Source organism: Delphinapterus leucas, chromosome 8 (assembly GCF_059928025.1).
Source record: "Delphinapterus leucas isolate spDelLeu-1000000601 "Yukka" chromosome 8, BTC_Dleu_Yukka2, whole genome shotgun sequence".
In the NCBI taxonomy this organism is placed as follows: Eukaryota; Metazoa; Chordata; class Mammalia; order Artiodactyla; family Monodontidae; genus Delphinapterus; species Delphinapterus leucas.
In genome coordinates, this window is record NC_143136.1 from 51,890,224 (window position 1) to 51,911,279 (window position 21,056).

The window sequence follows — 21,056 nt, forward strand, 5'->3', positions numbered from 1 at the left end:
TTCATCTGTCCATGGACATTTAGGTTGCTTCCATGTCTTGGCTATTGTAAATAGTGCCACTATGAATGTTGGGGTGCATGTATCTTTTCAAATTAGAGTTTTTGTCTTTTCTGGATATATGCCCAGGAGTGGGATTGTGGGAATCTATGGCAACTCTTATTTTTAGTTTTTTAAGGAACCTCTATACTGTATTCCATAGTGGCTGCACCAAGTTACGTTCCCACCAACAGTGTAGGAAGGTTCCCTTTTCTCCACACCGCTTCTAGCATTTATTATTTGTAGACTTTTTGATGATGGCCATTCTGACTGGTGTGAGGTGATAGATAGCTCATTGTAGTTTTGATTTGCATTTCTCTAATAATTAGTGATGGTGAACATCTTTTCATGTGCCTGTAGCCATCTGTATGTCTTCTTCGGAGAAATGTCTATTTAGGTCTTCTGCCCATTTTTTGATTGGGTTGTTTTTTTGATATTGAGCTGTATGAGCTGTTTGTATATTTTGGAGATTAAGCCCTTATCCACTGCATTATTTATAAATATTTTCTCCCATTCTGTGGGTTGTCCTTTTGTTTTGTTTATGGTTTCCTCTTCTGTGCAAAAGTTTATAAGTTTGCTTAGGTCCCATTTGTTAAAAAGCCCTCAATTTCCTAAAGGCCAACCCAGAACAGCCTGACTCCAGAGCTCTGTTTACATGAGAAGTAAAATTGTATTTTGAAACACTTTTAGCTGGATATTCCATTACTTGTAAATGATAGACAAATGGACAAGCCTTGTGGTAAAACGGCAGGGGTCAAGAGCAGGACAAACAGGAAGGATCTGCTCACTGATTGTCAAAGTGGTGTGTATGTTGTCAAAAACATACAGAATCACCTGTTGTACCTGTTTAAAACACACATTTCTAGGATTAGTTCAGTTACAGATTCAAAATCTCAGAGCATCAGTGGGGGGTAAACACTGGGAATTTACATTTAAAACAAACTAAAGATTCTTAAGCATATCCAAGTTTGAAAAGAACAAGAGTCTGTGTTCTGAAAGAGTGCTTTTTGAGTTTAAGCATTCAAGAAGTTCTACAAGGTCCAGAGGACGTCCTAAGAATGGGAGCCTGCAACAGAGGACACCATAGATTGTTGGGATGAGGCTGTCATGGAAATTTGGGACTAGGACACTGACATGCCCAAAATGATGACAAAAAATGATGTAATAATCAAAGACTGAACCCAGTGCCAAACTCTCTGGTGCCTATGGGTAAGAGGTCTGAAAGCAGTGGGCTGTTTTCAACAGTGGGAAGAGATGTTGCCTCCTCGGTATAATGCCTTTTTCACAGTTATAATAGTGTGAGCTCTAGAAAATGAGCATATGTTTCTGATTTAAATTGTGTTTTACTTGTGTATCTGGTTATACCTAACTTAAGATTCTGCACTACAGTGTTGCTAGCAGATACTGTGAGAATGTTTCAAGCTCTCTATTTGGTTGAAATACATTTCAAATTGCTCCAAGTTTATGAATATAGTACCTACCTGTAAATGGGGCTTTAAAAACTTGAGGGAAAGGAAAGAAGTGCCTATTCTTCTTTCCTCTGTTACTTATTGTTATTGTTTATTGAGAAGCTAGAGATTACATGGTCATTGTCATCCCATAATCATTTGAGATGTGTCCTAAAACACAGCTGAGCAATTCATTTTAAACAGAGTTTCCATGTGAGTGCAAAAAACTGGCATATGAAGAAGATGTAATATTCTGACTTGGTGGGATTCTACAATTTTTTCTCGCTTCTCTGTAATTCTTGTAGGGATATATGGCCCTCTACCTTTTAGGCAGTACGAGCCCGAGTTGCAGGAACATTCTGACAAAATCTCTATTCAGCATGAGAGGGAAGCAGACCCCTTGACAATGTGCTTATTTAGCATCAGAAATGACTGAGAGATGGATGCAACTAAAGCTCACTTCACCCAAAATATAGATTGACATGCAGACATTAAATGTGTCATGAATTTTTCTTTTTTCTCATTACAGAGAAAGGAAATGAGGATGATGTCAAGGATTTTGATGACACTATTCGCTGAGATTTGCCACATTCTGGGAGGAACAGGTTTGTGATAGAAAATCCTGTGTTTGGTTTTAGATGTTATGTTTCAGATGATTGTTGGACAGCCAACTAGCAATGTCAGGTGGGCAGTTGGACATAGTGCCTGAAGTTCAGGGGACTGATTGGGGCTGATGACATCACTGGAGGAGCCCTGAATAGTATGTAAAGCCATGGCACTGATGCTCACGTAGGTGGGTCCTGTGGATAGAGCTCCAGGGCACTGCAACCTTTAGAATCCTAGAAGAGAACACCTCATCAAAGGGAAAGAATGGAACATAGCCAGTACTTTCATCCTCAAGAAAGCCAAAGCCAATGTTTTTGGCTGTCTGGCTTGGCTGAAGCTTGAAAAATGGCAACTTGCCCCTTGCAAATGTCCTAAGAAGTAGCCACTGCCTTGGCCTATCGGCCCTGGCTTTCAGTGAGCTTTTAAAATGCCAACGAGCTCTAATTGTGTTGATTGCCTGACAGCTGTGAATACAAGATGCTGACTCCAGAACTGCAACTCATTCTGCGGAGGGCACCAGCCTTCCCCACTAATGACCGCTGAGCTGAGCCACCTGAAGCCTGCGTGAGGTTTAACAGCAGCTGCACTTCTGCTCCAAGAAACAGCTGGCTGCAATCAGATCACACTGAGGCTCTTCCCCACTTCACCTGGAAGCTTGGGTATTTGTTTTCAGAGCATTAAACAGTAAGAGTCCTAGCTTAACTGGCACACAGGCGCTTTGTGTCTGAAAGGGATTTGGCTAGGTCTGTGGTCTCCATCCTCGGTTTTTTGAAATCTAAGTTTGAGCAGAGACCCTTGAGATGCTCCTGCTACCATTAGCTCTTCTGTCTGACTTTGCAGTGTGACGAGGGGTGAGGACAGAAAGAGAAGTGGCTGCCTATCAGAAGTTACTGGTTAGGCACTAGCATAGTGGAACTAGATTCACAACTCTTTGAATTTAATTTCCTCTCCCTAACTTTTTCTCAATGCAATTATTCTGGCCTTATGTATATAAAAAATAAGCCTGCTGATTTACTTCCCACTCTGGCTCCTCCTCCAGAGAACTCACTTTCACAAGTTGTCAGCTCCCTGTTAATACACTGCTTAAAGCAGCGGCACTCAGCTCTGGCTGAACATTGCAATCACCTGGAGAGCTTTAAAAACTCCTGAAGTCTGGTCCCATCCCCCAGAGATTCCAATTTCATTGTCTTTGAGTGTAGCCTGGGCATCTGGATTATAAGCAAACTCCCCAGGTAACTCTAATGTGATTGAGAACCATTGGCCTCCAGACTCTGTGCTTTCCAAATTAACAGCTAATTTCATGAATCTCAGTTATCGCGAGAAAGTGAAGGATTGACCGCCCCCACCCTCCCACGCCCGCCCCGGCCCGGGCTCTCTTCATTTCCAGGTAACGCTGCATTAGCCTTCAGGAGAATAAGCCCTGCTTCTTGTGATCTCTCTCCAGGGAAAGTCAGATCCAGGCAGAGACAAGACTGCAGAGGAGTATCTTGGGGAAAATTAGGACCCTTAATACTTACAGCATGGAGGCACCTTCCTTTAACATTAAATTTGTCAGAACGAAAATTTGTCTATGTAAACCAGGGACTTGTCTTTGGCGTCCTCTCAGGGCTTTTGGGAACTGAGTTCTCTATTACCAGCTGCATATAGTTTAGCTAACTGTTGGGGGCATGCAAGCAAGGTTATAAAGCACGACCTCTGCGCTCCAGGAAAGCCCGCTGGGAAGAAGGTGGAAAAACAGAGGGTTATACCCTTGCAAATCAAAGTGCGTTCTGAGGATCAGCGGCGTTACCTGGGAGCTTCCTAGAAACAGTGTCGGGGGCCTCATCCCAGACTTGTTCAATAAGAATCTGCATTTTAACAAGATGCCCAGGGGTGAGTATGCAAGTCAGTGTTTGAGAAGCGCTGGCCTATATTTTGGCGGGTAACGCAGTGCGCAAAATCTCAAGCAACTGTAGGGACTAGGTGGAGAGATCCACTTATTCCTCTTCCTGGACTGCGGTCTTTTTGTAGTAAGTGGCAGAGGCAGGAGGCTGGCGGGCCAAGGTGCTGGACTAGGTCAGGGCGGCTCCGCCTGCGCGCCCCGCCCCGCCCCGCCTCGCCTCCCTCCTGGGTCTCTGCCCGGCGCGCGGTTGCTGTGGCAGCGCCGGACGCAGCCAGAGCCGCGGCTGCCGCGGGCTCCACCTCCTCCCCCAAAGGCCTCCCCGGACCCCTGGCTCGGGCCCAGCCGGTAGCTCCGCCATGCCCCGGGGGAGGCGCGGCGGCAGGGTGAGCGCCCTGGAGGGCTGCCGGGAGGAGGAGGCGCCCCCGGCGGCGGACGCCGTGCCCTCGGTGCTGTGGGCGTCCGGGCAGCAGCCAGAGTCGGCGGCCGAGCTGATTCTGCTCCGGGGCATCTTCGAGATCCGGAGGGACAGCTGCGACGTGGTGCTGAGCGAGCGGGCCCTGAGGTGGCAGCCCATCCAGCCCGAGCGCCCCACAGGTGAGTGGTCCCAATTAGAAGGTCCCGGCGTCTTCGCCCCCCGCGGCGCCTCCTCGCTCTCCCGGCCCCACACCCTCCTCCCGGCGCAGTCCCTCCGCAAGCTCCGCCTCTGCCACAGCCGGCTACCGCGTCCAGAAGCCGCCGCCTCCTCCCTCCCGCCAGGGGGCGAGAACCCGCGCCGCCCCCAGGGGCCTCCCGCTACCTGTCCCCTCCCAGCTGGCTTTCCGCCTGGGGTGCCATCACGGGACCTGCGTCACACTGCTTCTGCTCTGTGACGCCGAAGAAAGAATTGAGCCCCGCAAGGGGAGGTGTTTTCCAGATGCAGGAAGGTCACCTGCTCCTCTCCTCCAAGTTGAAGTTTTACTCCGTCAACTTCTGACGGTAACGCTGAAAGTATAAGCATTTTACCGAGTAAACCTACACGTGGGTTTCAAATCCAGCTCTCATTTTGCTGACTTCTGAAAGTTTCACCCCAACTTTTGGTCTCCCTGGACTTTTCCATCCCTCACATTCCTAGCCATTGTCTAGAATCAAGTCTAAAGGTCAGTCTAGAAACTTTTGGTGTTCAATATTGACTTTAGAATCATCTTGTTGTTTACGTGCATTTGCCTTTTGACCTAAACCTTTATTTAGAAAGTGTTATAATTCTGTACAATAGAACTACTTCAAGTCTTAGAGATGATTTAGGGGAAAACCTTGGGATGTGGTACACGTCCCCTCTAAATGCTAACTTACGAGATTTTTAAAAATGCCTTCCCCTGTTGGAAAACAAGACACAATGCGCTGTTTACCTCAAAGAATAGAAAAATGTCACGGTTTTAAAGTTTTGTGTACAAAAATCGAACGAAACAGACTAGTCAGGGACCCAGTGCTGGTTCTGAGTGGGAATTCTGCTTCTGCTGCAGGTGTCTTGCTGGCCCACTTAACTAAAACTGCCTTTGACTTTAATTAAAAATGTTTTCAGGTGTGTTGAAAACCAAGCTGTGGAGTATTTTCTAGAACCTTTGAGTTAAAAGCTAGGGATATGGACATAGAGTTATTCTGTTTAGTTTTTAAGTCTGTTTGAATTTGGGGACATAGAAGTTTACCATTAGAGTTTAAATTGGCCTACAAGAGTCGATTTAACCTACAATGAAGCTGAAATACTATAGGAATAAAATGAGACATTGTGCAACGAGAGGTATTCAAATCAGTGTTGCAATACCGGTACACGAAAAGTCAAATAATGGCATGAAGACAAAAAATGCTCTTTTGTATACTGAGTGGTGATGGAGGGAAAATAGTCTTAATTAGCATTCCTGGCTGTAGAGTTTAAAAAGACATCCCGACAGTTATAACTCTAAAGGTTGCAAGTGTTGATCTTTAATTTTGACCTAAAACACTTTGGTTTTCTTTTCCTTCATTTAGATATACCACCCTTTCTTTGTAACTAACACCTAGTATGCAAACCACTTTGGGCCCCGAAAATTGGAGGTCCAGAAGCCTAGCACCTTAGTAAGCACTACTATTTGTAGGAGGAACCAAGAGATGTTTTACTTAGTAAAATAATAAGAGTGGGGAAAGAAAAGGAGGTATTGAGAGATATGTTTAAATGTGAGAAATACTCTCTGATGTGGAATTAGCTTAGATGTGCGTGGTGAAAGACAAATGAAATTGGTCCAGAAAATGAAGGAAAAACTACCTTAAGGTTGCCATACTTGGGAGGACGTGGTGTGGGAGGATGTAGTGGAGGAGACCATGTCTGTTGCTCCTTGGCCGGTGCCTGGCTGTCCCAGGAAAGGGTAGGGGTGGGGTCGGATTGCTGGGCATTATTACATCATATGAGATGCTTGCAAGACCACTCAGTTTTTAAACCTCATAGTGCCTTAGTAGCTGTTTTTTTTTTTTTAAAATAGGCTTTATTTTTAGAGCAGTTTTAGGTTCACAGCAAAATTAAGCAGAAGGTGCATATGCCCTCTGCTCCCCACACATGCATAGCCTCCCCCATTATAAATATTTCCCACCAAGGTGGTACCTTTGTTAAAACTGATGAACATTGACACATCATTATCATCCAGCGTCCATAGTTTACATTAGGGTTCACTCTTGGTGTTCTGCCTTCTATGGGTTTTGGCTTATTTATAATGACATGTAGTAGGATTCTCCAGAGAAATAGAACCTTGAAAAAAATACACAGTACAATATATATTTGAGGAGATTTATTATGGGAATTGGAGATTATGGGATTATGGAGGCTGAGATATGCCACTCTATGCCATCTGCAAAGTGAAGAACCAGGGAAGCTGGTTGTATAATTCAGACCAAATCTGAAGGCCTCAGAACTGGGGGGAACTGATGGTGTAGCTCCCAGAGACGGGATCTACATGAGAAGAGGGAAGATGTTCAGGACATCTGTTTTGTTTACTCTCAGCGCTTTGAAGAGTGCCTGACATAAACATTTGTCACGTGAATGAATTTGTTAATTGGTCTCATGAACTTTAGTTTTGCCCATTGCATTATAATCTGATTACTACACTGCTACTTAATAGTGATTTCTCATCACCTGTAAGAGTATCCCCCTCCCCTTTTGTTAAAGCATTAGAACTCTTTTTACAAAACATTCTTCAGCTAATGTTGGCTTACTTCTCCATTGTTAGCATCATGGTGAGAAGGTTCCATCTTGCTCAGCTGTAAGTTGGAAAAAGAAAGCAATCTATGACCAGGGCATAGATTGACCAGTATGTCACATGTGTAAGCAAACTGTATGCACAAAAGGGCATCATCCATTCAGAAAATATCTTCATTATCGCCTGCCTTGGTACCTAATGATCTTCCTATTGGAATCTCAAATTACAGTCATTTTACTTGTGGAATCGTTTGAGTTTATTCATGTGAATTACCAAGTTAGCTCTCTGTGCTCTAGGAAAGGGCAAAACCTTTCGTGAAGAAATGGGAGAGGGGTCAGATGAGGATTTTAAGGCCAAATGAGGAAGGTCAGGCACATCTGGGTCATGGGACCCTGTCTAGGCAGAGCAGACCACAGTGTTGTTAGCCCCCTACATGGTGCCTGGGACCAGGCGTGAGGTGTCAGAAATTGAGAAGAGACTCAGAAAGGGGGTATGGGCAGATGCCATAGACCAATATGTGTATTTTGTCATTCAGCCCTTAGCTTGTTACTGGATCAGGTATTTTCAGAGTTCAACATTTTCAAAATCATCACTGATGGCCTGTTGGCATTGTTCTAAATCTCAACGGAGGACAGACTTCTAGGAACGTGCGCTTACCAAGTGGTAAACTTCTATTTGAAACACTAGATGGAAACAGAAGGTACAAGCATTTTTGTGTATCCCCAATGCAGAATCTGCTTACTGTACTGTGAGATCTGGTTATGAGATTTTCCCGTAAAGGAAAAGCTACTGGTAGGGAGAGTCAGTAATGCATAGATAGCATTAGACTATGTTAAGCTCATCTTTTAGTACACTTAAGAATGATTAATTTAGGGATCTCTATGACTGGAATGCCAAATGCCCACAAGTCTCTGTTATCTCACACTGGGCACCTTTATCATTTACTAATGAATAGCACCTTGAAGTATGAAAAGCACTACAGGATCTTTTACAGGCACCCCACTCCGGCTGTCTGTAATCTCCCATCTGGTGTAGGAAGGGTTTCAGGAGTGGGCACCAAGGGGCCCTGAGGTCTTGTCTACAACTAACGGGTGTAACTGACTTAAGGCAAGTCATTTAACTGCTCTGAGTGACAGTTTATTTATCTGCAAAATGAGGCGTTTACATTATATGATCTCTAAGAACCATCAACTCTGTGAAGTTGCATTTTAAAGAAAATACCTATTTTTATAGACTTTTGGTGTTAGGACATCGTAATAAACCCGAGTTAAGTTTTAATGATCAGCTGCCAGGTGTGTGTGGAAGACGTGTATTTTACACCTAGAGCTTCACAGCCCTAATGAATTTCTAATTAGAAGAACTGCCTGGGAAATACGGGCCAAGTTTCTTGCTCCCCTTCCCTAGCTTCAAGACACAATAATGAGAGGTGGGCAGTCACCTCAGCACAGGTTCTGTCTTTGGAAAGGAAGAAACCACTTTCTGATAGAAAATAGTGGGATAAGGCTAGCCATGAGCAGATTTTTCATGATGGACAAAAGGACTAGCTTATCCTTTCTTCAGTTTCATTTCCTGTACCCTCTTATTAAATTTCAGGGCAAGGATCTTACAGTATGTTCGATTAGCATGAGAATGTTATGTTTTAAATATTTTTAAAAATACGGTGAAGGTTTCAAATCTTAGTTATGGTTTACAATTCTCTTATTATTCTTAGACTTACTACCTCAGGTTATACCATTTCATGTTGTGTTTTTTCAAAGGGTTATTCCTACCACGACTTTGAGCTCAGCTTAATTAGAGCAGTAACCAGAAAAACCTGAAAAAGCTGGGCTTCAAAATAAGGTCTTGAAAGTGTTTCTTTTATAAGGGAGTTCATGATTTTCTTGTCCTTTAAGTTTTTATAGACATTCATTTGCTGGAAACTTTGCAACGTGAAAGGTAATGTGGAAAAATGTGAAAATGAGAAAAAAACCAATCAATTTTAAAACAACAAGAGTTAGTGATTACATGGGACTTAGCAGAGCTGGGTCCATTCTAAGTATTAATCTGCCTGAGCTGTTTGGGAACAGATGTACGTGAAACAGATCCCAGGCTTCTGTTGTGTATATCCAAAGTGAGACATCTGTCGGTAAACCGTTGGTCAGAAATAATGGAAGCAGGGGTTAAACCCTGAAATGACCCATTACTCATGTGAATTATTGAAGGACTAATTACTCAGTAAAACGTGATGCTTTGATTCACCAGTCTACATATGAAGAAGAAAAATACTTCTTTAAAAAAATTATTAGTGTATTCCTAAACTGTCAAATTTGAAGGAATTTTTAAAAACTGGGTGCGAAAAATCAAGCTTACCCAGGCAACCGCGTGTAATGTTTATAACGTTTTAAAACGCTTTGACAGGTCTGTTATGCTATTGTATAGATACTGTATAAAGCTCATATTGTATAAATATTAGCTTTTTCTTAAATTGGTCCACACAGGAAAACGAAATATAGAATGACTCTCTAAGCATGACTGTTTAGTTAAACTCTCTGCACTAACGGAATGCTCCGTATCTGCTCTGTCCAATACGGTTGCCACCAGCCACTTGGGGCACCTGAGGACCTGAAATATGGCTAGTGTGACTGAGGAACTGAATTTTAAATTTTATTTAATTTTAATAAATTTAATAGCCGTATGCAGCTAGTGGCGATCGCGTTGGACAACGTAGCTCTAATGCATAGACCCATGAAGAGTTGAAAATGTTTATTCCCTTTATTCCCAGGCATGGGTTTGCATCTTTATAGTAAGGTACAGTTTTCAGTAATTAACCTCAACATAGAACTGATACGACCATATAATCTGAGCTGCCGATTTAAAGATAAAACAACTGAGTCCAGAGATGCCCAAGTGGCAGAACCCTTTAACGTACTTTGTGAGTACAAAAACATGCTTTTATTATTGTGAATTAATTGGCTGACAGTAAAATTGAAGTCTTGTCTGTTAAAACCGTAGTCTTATTCCTCACGGTCATGATTTATTTAAACTAAAATTTGGCAAAAAATCTGTTTCTTACTATAGGGATAGTAAATTTGAAATAACTGTCCTAGCTTGCGTACCTTGACCCCATGAAAGTCTGCATCCCAGTGTTGTTCATAAATATACCACAGCCATGTGGCACCATCTGAAGACACACTTTTAAAAACTGGTCTACTTTTGTGGCCCCTTCCTCTCGGTCTCCTCCACGTGGGGGTATTTGAGGCTGCAACTGGCACAAAAATATCCTCCTAGAAGTGGGGGATGGTACTTGCAATTGAAGGCAAGGGATGTACAAACTGCAAATCAGATAAACTGGATCAAGGTCGGTAGAGGCTGATCCAGATGGGATCCGCCATAGCAGGAGGACCTGAAGTGAACTGCAGGAGTCTGAACATGATGGAACTAAAGAACCAAAGAGCCACGGCAGTAGATAATAGGGATCAACGGATAGGTTGGGTACACAGGAGGATGCTATTGCCTAGACTGGACATTTTTGTGCCCTCTGTAATTTGGGAAATTACATCCTTGTTTAAAGGGCCAGGGATATAGACTATATAATTCATTGTGATCTCAGTACTAGAATGCTCCTTTTGAACCTTATTGCTAATCCTGCCTAGTCCATTAGTTGACTAGGTTATTAGATTACATTTCAAATATTGACAAATCTACAAACATCATCAAAGTCCTCAGCATAGGCCTCTCTAATTCCTTCCATATGACTGTGTTCCTGCCCGAATTTTAGAAGTACTATGCCAATGATGGGGGTAGCGTATGCTGAGCAAGTGAGTTCTGGTCAGGTATGTGGTGGGCAAAGGGAAGAAACTCTTGGTAGCCATGGCTTTTTATATGCTCTTGTGTTTTCCAAGATCAGTAAGTGACGAGTTAAAAGGGAAAGTTGGGAGGGAACTGGGAGTTTGAAGGAAATTAAACCTTCTGCTGACTTTTGGCATGTGAACTAGAAGTGGAGGACCCTTAGTATAATGGATGCCAGAATCCAGAGACAGGCAGGCAAGCAGGCGGGCAGGTATGCATATATTAAAAAACATTTGGCATAGTGCTATTGACTTATGGTAAGCCTATAGATAAGTCTAAAATAATGTACCAGCTGGCATCGGGGAATTACTATGTACATTCCAAGATTTTCATCAGAAACAGTGTTCTGGAAACTACTGCTGCTGCTATGCATCGGTGTCCGGTGTTTGACTGAAAATAGTGAACGTTTATTGATATTTACCCTGCCAGGTCCTATGCTAAGTGTCTTATCTTGTTTAATCTTCCCAAGAAGACTATGTAGTCCAGACAGGATTTTTATTTCTAGGGCCCAGAGGTGACGTTCCTTGTCCAAGGTCATGCTAGGAGTGGAGTTGCTGGGATTCGAAGCCAAGCAGCCTGACTCCAGAGTCTACACTGTACCCAGGAGGTTATGCTGTTTCCTCAGTCCAGTAAGGAAGAGTTCTCCCTAATGCCTTCAAGAGTCTGTGTGATGTCCGAGTTACTGACAGTGCAGCATCATGGTCCAAACCAAACCTTTTTTTTTTTTTAGTGGTAAAACATTAAAAGTTTTATTTTCATATCTAGAATAAGAGTTAGCTAGTAATGCCTACCATCTCCACTATTAATATTGCTCTAGAAATAGCACATGAAATTTGACATGAGAAATGATAATTTAAGGGGTAAATCAGAATAATAAACCTTAATACAACAAAATCATCTGACTTCTTTCAGACCTTCCTGACAGTTCCACTGTAGAGAGCATGTTTCACTTCTCTTGCCACTTCTACTTCCTGAGTAAATGACCAAATGGGACAGACAAAGTTTTTGAAACCCAATATTTTTATTGTGGAAAACACCAAACATACCCAAATGTAGAAAGAATAATATAATAAGCCTCCATGTTCAACCCAGTGAGTGGTGAGACTCTATGTGACACGTTGAGTTTAAACAGTTTTCAAGGCCAGTCTTATTCCATCTATGCCCTACCCAGTTCCCACTATCTGGAATAATCGGGAGCAATTCCTAGACATCATATAATTGCACCTATAAACATCTTACATGTATCTCTAGGAGATAAGGATTAAAAAAATATAGCACACAATATGATACCCAGTATAGTCACTATACCACTATTCCAATTTAAAATAATCCTCTTTATCCTTAAATATTCAGTTAGTGTTCATTGTCTCCTGATTGTTTCTTTTTTTTTGTATAAATCAATGTTTAAATAAGGTCCATATTGCAGTTGGTTGCTATGTCTTTTATATCTTCGAATCCACAGATTCCTCTCCATTTTTAACTTTTTCCTTATAACTTATTTTCTGAACAAACTGGGTTGTCTGGACTGTCGTTTTTCATAGGAAAATGAAAGGTTTGTTGGGGGCGAATGTCTGTGAAAGATAAAAGGGGCAGGAAGCAGGTTGGGAGGGATAACGTTCAGACTGTGATGCCAGTCTGACACCTGTAAAGAGAGGATGAAGCAGGCAGGGTCAGGGAGAACCTCAGTCTATGGTGCTTATCTGATAAAGTCTTTGTTTACCTATGGTGAGAGCTTGGGAGCAAAGATTGCTCATTAGGGGTCCTGTCTTAGGCAGAAATGGCCAAATCTAGTTGTGTTCAGTCATAGACTGGGGGCTGCCTGGGAAGAGTGAAGCTGAGGTGGATCCTAAAGGCACCAGTAGCTGGAGGCTGTCAGCTAACTGCATTCATTGCAGCAGAACAGCAAGTTCTTAAAGGGAGAAATCACAGCAGCCACAGTGACCAATAACGTTTATTATTACCATTATGAGCTCAGTTATTTAAATATATTAAATATATTTCAATTCATAGCAATGACTGTTCTTACTAATTCTCAGACTGCCCCAATTCTAGATTTTTGGACCAATGGGAACCCCCACAGGCTGACTTCTGAGACCTTTTGACATTCTCTCAGCTGTCTCTGTTAGCTTCTTTGCTTTCTGGAGTGGCAGGATATTCCAGGCTCATCTTGAACATTTTATGCCTATCATCACGGAAGCCTAATTTTTTAAATTGACTAATGGTATTTAGAGACCACAATTTGAGCACCTGTGTGCTCATTGCTAGAACTTCCCTTATATGGTCCTGTTTCCTAGGTTTTTCTGAAAGCAGAGCTAGGAAGTATGTATTTTTTTTCCGAAAGGAAAAAATGCACCATGGAATCATTGCTGTTATTTCCAGTAAAAGTTCAAGACCGAAAGGTTTTTACTTCGTCTTCTTGCTCCTACCCTTAAAATCCTGTGTTCTGACTGCAGCAATATCATTACTGATTTGCCTTATCCTGCAATAAATGTACATCACAGAATACCAACACCAATGCCACCATCAATAATATAATTAATCAGAGCCATTTAAGATCGTTATGTAATATTTTGTTGTAGCTCTTAGGGACATACCACTTAGAGTATATGCTATGTATAGTCAAATTACTATGTCTTATAGACACTTGGAATCATTCCTATCTGTGATGTTATGCCTCCAAATCAATATTTTGTTTCATTTTTGCTTTTATTTTTGGGCATTGCTCTTTTTAATCCAATTTTGTTTTATAATTATATAAAATATTTATATGGTTCCAAAATCAAATCAGCTAAACAAGCTATATCCTGGGAAGTATAATTTTTATCTGTGCCCCTTCTACCCTTTTTCTTCCTTCCTATTATTGGTATTTTAATTTTTTTGGTTTATTCTTATATAGCAAACATGTACATATATTATTCTCCTTACCTCACCCCTACCCATCTTCTTAAGTGCTTGGTAGTGTACCATATATGCTTTTTGCACTTTGATTTTTTTTTGAATTAACAGTGTACCTGGTATATCACTTGATAGAGGTATACAGCGAGAGTCATCATTTCTTTTTATATCTGCACAGTAATCTATTGTGTACTATAGTTTATTGAACCATCTTTCTATAGAAAGACTTGGGTCGTTTCCAGTCATTTTTGCTATTGCAAATAGTGGTGTAACAAAAAAATCCTTGTCATGTCTTTTTTTTTTAGTATATTTTTGGAATAAATTACTAAAATTTATTTTGGAATAAACTAAAATCCTAGAAGTGGGATTGTTGACTCAAAGAATAAATATCTATATAATTTTTAATAGACTTACTTTTTAGAGCAGATTTAGGTTCACAGCAAAATTGAGTGAAAGGTACAGAGGTTTCCCATCTACTTTCTGCCTATATAATTTTGCTAAGTATTTCCAAGTTCCCTCAAAAGGATTGTGCTGTTTTGCTTTTCTATTGTCATTGTATGAGGGTACCTGTTTCTGTGCAGTTTCTTCAAAAGAGTATATTTTCAGACCTTGTTGTAAAAAACCAATCTGAGATAAGAAATGGTATCTCGGCATAATTTTAACTTGAATTTTCCTCTTTAAATAATTCACTTTTTTAGCTTATTCCTCCTAATATTAGGGAGCAACTATTATGTGCTAGGGTATCTCATAGATTTCAGGGATGCTGCAATCAATTTGACACAATTTCTGCTTCAAAGTCTTCACAATCTGCAGGGAGACTTATCAGCAAAATAATTAGGTAGTCTATTTTATGTGCTGTTGAGGTATTACTTACAAGGCATTATAAAGAACCAAGGAAATGTAGCTAAAGGAGAAAATCATTTTGTTTGAGTGGGCTGGGGGGAGGTCAGGGAGAGCTGCAGAGGGGTGTGAGAGTAAACTTGAATGTGGGCCTTGAAGCGTGATTAGGAGTTGGCAGCACAAAAGAATAAGGAAACCATTATAGGAAGTAATATTTTGGAAAAATCAGGAAAGAATGCTTTGACCTTTGTGGAAAATAAGACCATAGCCTGTGGGGAGAGTGTATGTTAATGGGAGAAGATGATAGTCCTTTGTGTAAGTCAGTAGTTTGCATAGGGCCTTGAATATCATGCCAGGAAGTTGGTGTCTTAAACTGAGGGTTGAGTAAAGGGTGGCAAAGGCCGAGTGTCAGAGGATATCAAGTTTTTGTTTTTTAAAGTAAGTGAGTTTGGGTTTTAGAAAGACAACCATGGGAGTAGGATGGATTATAAATGGAGTCCATTTCGGTGGCCAGTACCCCAGAAGATCCAGGAGGTGGTGTGTATTTGGCCGGGAGAATGGAGAGGAGAGGTGAGGCCAGGTGCAAAGGGATATTGTCAAAGATAGAGAACCTGGAGGATGTGGGGTTGGAGGGAAAGGGAAGAAACAATGGTGAAGCTGAGATTTTTAGCTTGGGCAATGGAATGGATAGTGGACACAGCTAAAATTGCTTCTTATTTTGCCAATCTAAGAATTATCTCACTCGAAATGTATGCTACCAAGAATCAAATATGCCAAGACTAGCAAAATGTTCAAACAGAAGGGAAATGGAAAGCTTGAAGAATACATAAGCTTGAGAAATTGCTCTTGAAGGATTATAAGTTGAACCCTATCAAGTTTAAGATCTATGTTTTCCATGAGCCTCGGGCTCTCCTTCTGTGCCCTTTCTTACTAGGTTGGGGCTACTTTGGAAAAAAGAGTTTAAAGCTATTTTCAGAAAACACTATTCATTAAAAATTGGTAAATAAAGTTATGATCTTTGTACAACCATAATGTTTAGGTATTGCAATATAAAAAAAAGTGAAATAATTTTAAATGTCAGTTTTTATATGTATAAAAACTGTTTCTATATCATTTTAAGCTAAAAAATTCATTTATTTCATGAAATCTTTTTGTCTAATGCAAATAATACTTGTTCCAAATTAAACTTTCAAGCTTAGTAAAATGTTACAAACACATAATTCAAAGTATTTTCTAGTGCCCATCTGTGCAGGAAGAATAGGATCAATAAAATTGAACAACTGTTAGAGTGTACTGGTTTCCTTATATTTTAGGCATGTTTTCATGTACTGAAAGTGTAAAGTCTAGATAGTATGTTTTGTTGTGGTTTTCATTATACAGATGAAAACTTGTTACAGTTGAAATCTTGGTGAATATAATGAATTTTTGAAGTCCCATTCATAGCCCACTTATTTTAGATAATATTTAAATATTTAAACTAAATAATGTGGATACATTTTTGTCATGAGATTTGATTTCTAATACACTCATTTTAAAAGTAAAAATACATCCTTCTCTAAAAATCATTATTTCCATTTCTTTGAATTAGCATTTTTCATATTTTGGGGAAAAATATCTTGATATCCTAGCTTCTGAATGGAAGACAAATCTATCATTTTCCATATTGTTTGAATGTTTTACACTGGGACCAAACCTACTCTGTTATTGAGCTTCATGCCATGGAAACATCTTATGGGGGGACCTCTTTTACTCAAATCTTCTTGGTACTTGAATACTTTGTTAGGTGTGTACAGACTCACTTTGCATCCACTTCATCTGCATGGGGAGATATGTACATTGAAATTCTAAGTGCTTTTGCAAATCTAAATTTCCTAGAGTGCAACATGAGTCCCAACAATGTAAAGCTATGAAATGCCTTTTCATTTTGACTTTTCAAAGACCTTTGTTAACATTAACATTTAATTAGCATCCGTTCGTTGTGTACGTTGTATACTTCCGGGTGATATGACTAGTAACAAGGAATATTCTAGAGGATCTTAGACTTCTGAGATTGAAGCTGATAATACACTTACTAAATTATGTGCTGCTTTACATTAAAAAGATTCAGCAGTTACCTATTTCTTTACTGAGTATAGGACACCAGGTTGAAACCATTGATTTTGAAGTGAAGAATTCTTGGTCGTATTCTAAACTAACCAAGTATTATCATTAGCTTTGCAAATAACTATCTTCAGTATTCTAGGGTAGACTGAAGAAAACCCATGTTGGAGGCGCTTAGAAAAACTTTAGTGTTCTTATTTGGTTAATATTCTGCTTTTATGAGAATCTCAATAAAATCAGTTAAATGGAAACTCGGAAAATTCAACATACTGTCTATCACGTTCAGTTTACTGTTAAATAAAATTATGCCCTGGATATAACCTTCTAATTTTATTTTTTCACCTTAATGAAAGCACTGGTCATTATTGCTGCCACTGATGCTCTTTTGTCTGCACATACTGTTGCAACATAATGTGTTGTGCATTTGATACGGATATTACCATATTGCCATAAGGAGCTGCTATTATTTTAGACACCAACTGATTCCATGATAGTGTCAGATTTCTTTAACATATGCTTATGTTTTTGTACAAATGACCCCAAGAAACATCTGCTAGTTTTGTGGTGATATCTACAGTTTCTTTTTTAGAATTTGACCTGTCAGTCACTTTTTAATGTGAAATCTACAGTATTTCATTAGAATAAGCTCACTTTCTGTTTTTTTTATTACTGATATTAATTAACAACATTTTGACTCAGCTTTATGACATAATTCAGAAAGTAATTGAACTGCCTGTGCACATTATTTTAAAAATCTCTTTTCACGATGTGTCATTGATACTTTAAAATAGAAAAGTGCCCTTTTAATGGATCCTTTAGCATCCAAAATTTTAGGTCCCAAATTGCTTTCTAATGGTTCTGAAATTATTCTTTCAATTTTACAAAAGTGTGCAGTAGTTGTGGTGTATCATTGGTCTGTTCATATCCTTTGCTAATTGCTAATCTTCAATGGATGTGTAAGGGCAGACAAAGGAAAAGGAAATGAACTTTCAATAAAGTTATGAAACCTTTCCTCTAGGAGATTGCAAAAACTTTAGAGAACATAAGCCAATGATTATGTTACGGGTGGGATCCTTTCTTTTACTTGCTTTGGTATGACCTTGACTAAGAAGCAATGGTCACAGACTCCCATTGTTTGGAATTTGCTTTCCTCTCTTTTCTCAAATGTCTTTCTTAAGTCATAGCTACTTATTCAAAGAAAGCAATATGACCATGTACTCATGGTACTTAAACCTGGAACATCAACAAAATGAAAAACAGGACTTTGAATAGCAATATCTGTCCATGTTTTCCAGTGGAAAATATATAAATAGATTTTCCAACTCCTTTTATTGTATCAGAGGACATTGTCTATAAAATTTTGTATTACCTACATACTTGATACCACCTCTAAACCCAATAAAGTAAATATACATGAGGTATAGTCCTTAATCTTGCCTATGTTATTAAGATAATAGAACACTCGGTTTTGTTTTCTACTCATCTGCTTTCTATGTATCAGCTGTTGCACTCCTTCAGACTCGAAGTGTGTCATCATTTATATCTCCATGCTCATTCAGTAGCCCTTGCTGCTCTTATTCTCTCTTTGTCCCTTGGGTAACTTGTCATGAGGACAACCTTCTGTCTCCTGCTTACCATCTCTTGGCTGAAACTGAGCTGGTGCCCTTGCCAGGTATCTTAGGTGCTGGACCTGCCTGGGTTCAGCTTTGGCCTTGGTGATGTCTGTGTGCCTTCCATGCCAAAACTCAATTCTGTGAGGGGTGACAGGATGACTGAAAGCTTTAGTTTCAGTGATAAAGCCCAAATGAGGCTGTATTGAGTACCTAAATAGCTTTCTCTTAGGTCTGAAATAGGAGAGCCAGGAGCCTCAATGTCCCTTGAGAAAGAAAGATTTCCCTCAGCCTTCTGGGCTCAACACTGAGCCATTTAAGCGGGTTCGTGGGCTGGACCCAAAGGGAGTGTAATTTCCTCAAATAGTGTTTTAGTTTTGCTCTGTGTATCATGGGAGTAGAACCAACTAAGGGAAATCCCTAATGACTTTTCTTGCCTCTTGTAGGGCAGGCTATTTACTTTAAGTCATGGCTTCTTACCCCTCTGACACCTCTACCCTATGCAAGGCACTGGAGGAACCATGGGGATGGGGGAAGACATTCATGAAAAGGGTTTTCAGGTACTGGGTATATCTGGAGTCCTATTTGAAGGATAAAGACTATTTAGCAATTACCATTTTAATACTTATCACTGCCTATACTTTTTGTTGTTTTTAGTACAGAGAATTTTGTCATACTATCAGTGGTGGAGTGGAGTGGGAAACAAAATGAAATCTATTTTCATTAACTTCGTATGGTGTCTGGTATGATATCATGAACAGGTGGGCTCATAATTGTTTACTTGATGCTCTTTTTAAGAAGTCAGTTATATCACGGGAAATTGAAGAATAGCAAAATTAATTTGTTGAAGCATTCTTTAGGAAATCTTGCATGCATGTTCACTAGAGAAACATGGGGCTTCTCCCTTAAAGGACAAGGCTTTGTTTTGTTTCTAATAAGACACACTCTTTATAATTAAAACAAAATCCCAGTGTTAAGGGATTACTGTTTTAAATAATTGGATTTCTTTCCTTTGTTTCCCTGATCCCTATATATGAGAATAAACCTAATGGTGTCTTCGGCTAATACATATTTCCAAATTAAATAGTTCTGTTAACCACTGAATCTTAATAATGCCTCTCAAAGTTTATAGATGATAATATAGAAACCAATGTAATATCAGGAACTTATTTTAGATTTGGGAAAGGCAAAGATACAGAAACTAATTAAGAACAACAGAAGCTGTGGAAACTTCCTTTTTAAATGATGATATATTGATATTCACAATAAATTATTAAAAAATATAAACAAACTATTTGTATAATTTTATTTAACTCTGCCATCAAAATACTAAATTCAGTACCACATATTTTTAATTTCAGACAAATGCTTTCATGAAATGGTATTTTAATGCCCTGAAGATGGTTTAGCTTAAAAATGGTTAGGGTTAAAATGAAATAGGAGAAAAGCAAAATGTAAATGTCTAGTTGTTACTTTAAGAAAAACTCCCAGAATAAGCTCTGTCCCCCTTTCTTTCTCTTCTCTTTTTGATTTCCATACTCCAGAGCCCTTTTCTGAGACTCTTAAATCATGTGTGAGTGCAGGAGAGGACAAGCATTAGGGTGAGTGGTAAGAAGGGAGAGCATTTTGCTTGGGGCAAACTCTTCCTCCATATGGGACCTTCTTAAAGCCCTCCCTCAGCCCCTTAAATCAGAACTTGAGCTCCCAGGCAAGAGCTGTGTTAGGAGCAGCATTAGCAGGAGACTGGGGGTGTGGGTGGGGGTGGGGAGGTGTGGTGGTAGATGAAAGGCTATTTTTCTAGTTGGTCACTTTTGGACTTTGGTGAACCTTTTCAAACTGACCTGTTTCTCCACTTAATCCTGAGTCAGTCTTGACCCTTAACTTTTCAGGTGTAGCTATGCTGGGTCCTCCTAAGTTTTGAAGCTCAAGGATGAAGTGTTTCTAGTTCCAGTACAAACTTTTAAAGAACGAGTGGGAGCAAAAATGTCAAGGACTCTTGAGAGATTTTGTATTTGATCCCGTATGAAGGCAAAATGAAAAATATTGTAAATGGCACTTGCACTTTCAAATCTTACACAAGTTTCTCAGTTACCCTCATCTGTCGTTTCTGGGCTGCATTGCATCCCTTGCTATCCTGATTAATTCCCACCTAAAATAATTTAGTATCCTCCTAATATAACTCTAGCATTCTAATTAATGATAACCTAAGTAATTATTTAAAGTTTTTTCTCCATTTGGCATTCAATAGTCTTCAGTGTTCACATTTGGAAATATTGAAACCTGGAAGGGAAAAAAGGAAAATGATTCATTTCTCTGTCTGCCATACTTTGCTTGATGTTGTGATAAGACAGAAGGTCACCACCTGGTGTAGAAAATTTAGAGATTCTATAGAGGAAATGAAAACTTAGGACAAGTTAAAGAAGGAAGGTATATTAGTCTACTAGGGCAGACATAACAAAATACCACAGATGAGGTGGCTTAAACAACAGAAATTAACTTTTTTCTCACAGTTCTGGAGGCTAGAAGTCCAAGATTAAGGTGCTGTCAGAGTTGACTTCTGGTGAGGCCTCGCTTCCTTAGCTTATGGATGGCCGCCTTCTCACTGTGCCCT

At 39.9% G+C, this 21,056-nt stretch overlaps 1 protein-coding gene across 1 annotated transcript in view; it reads left to right on the top strand.

Moving 5' to 3' along the window:
* Window positions 1-4,319: 4,319 nt before the first annotated feature.
* Window positions 4,320-21,056, top strand: part of CERKL (CERK like autophagy regulator) — a 143,969-nt gene continuing 127,232 nt past the window's right edge. Inside the window, exon 1 of the mRNA XM_089916616.1 lies at window positions 4,320-4,566. Within this exon, the coding sequence (XP_089772742.1) occupies window positions 4,329-4,566 (238 nt within the window). The 5' untranslated portion in view covers window positions 4,320-4,328. The remainder of the gene's footprint in view (window positions 4,567-21,056) is intronic.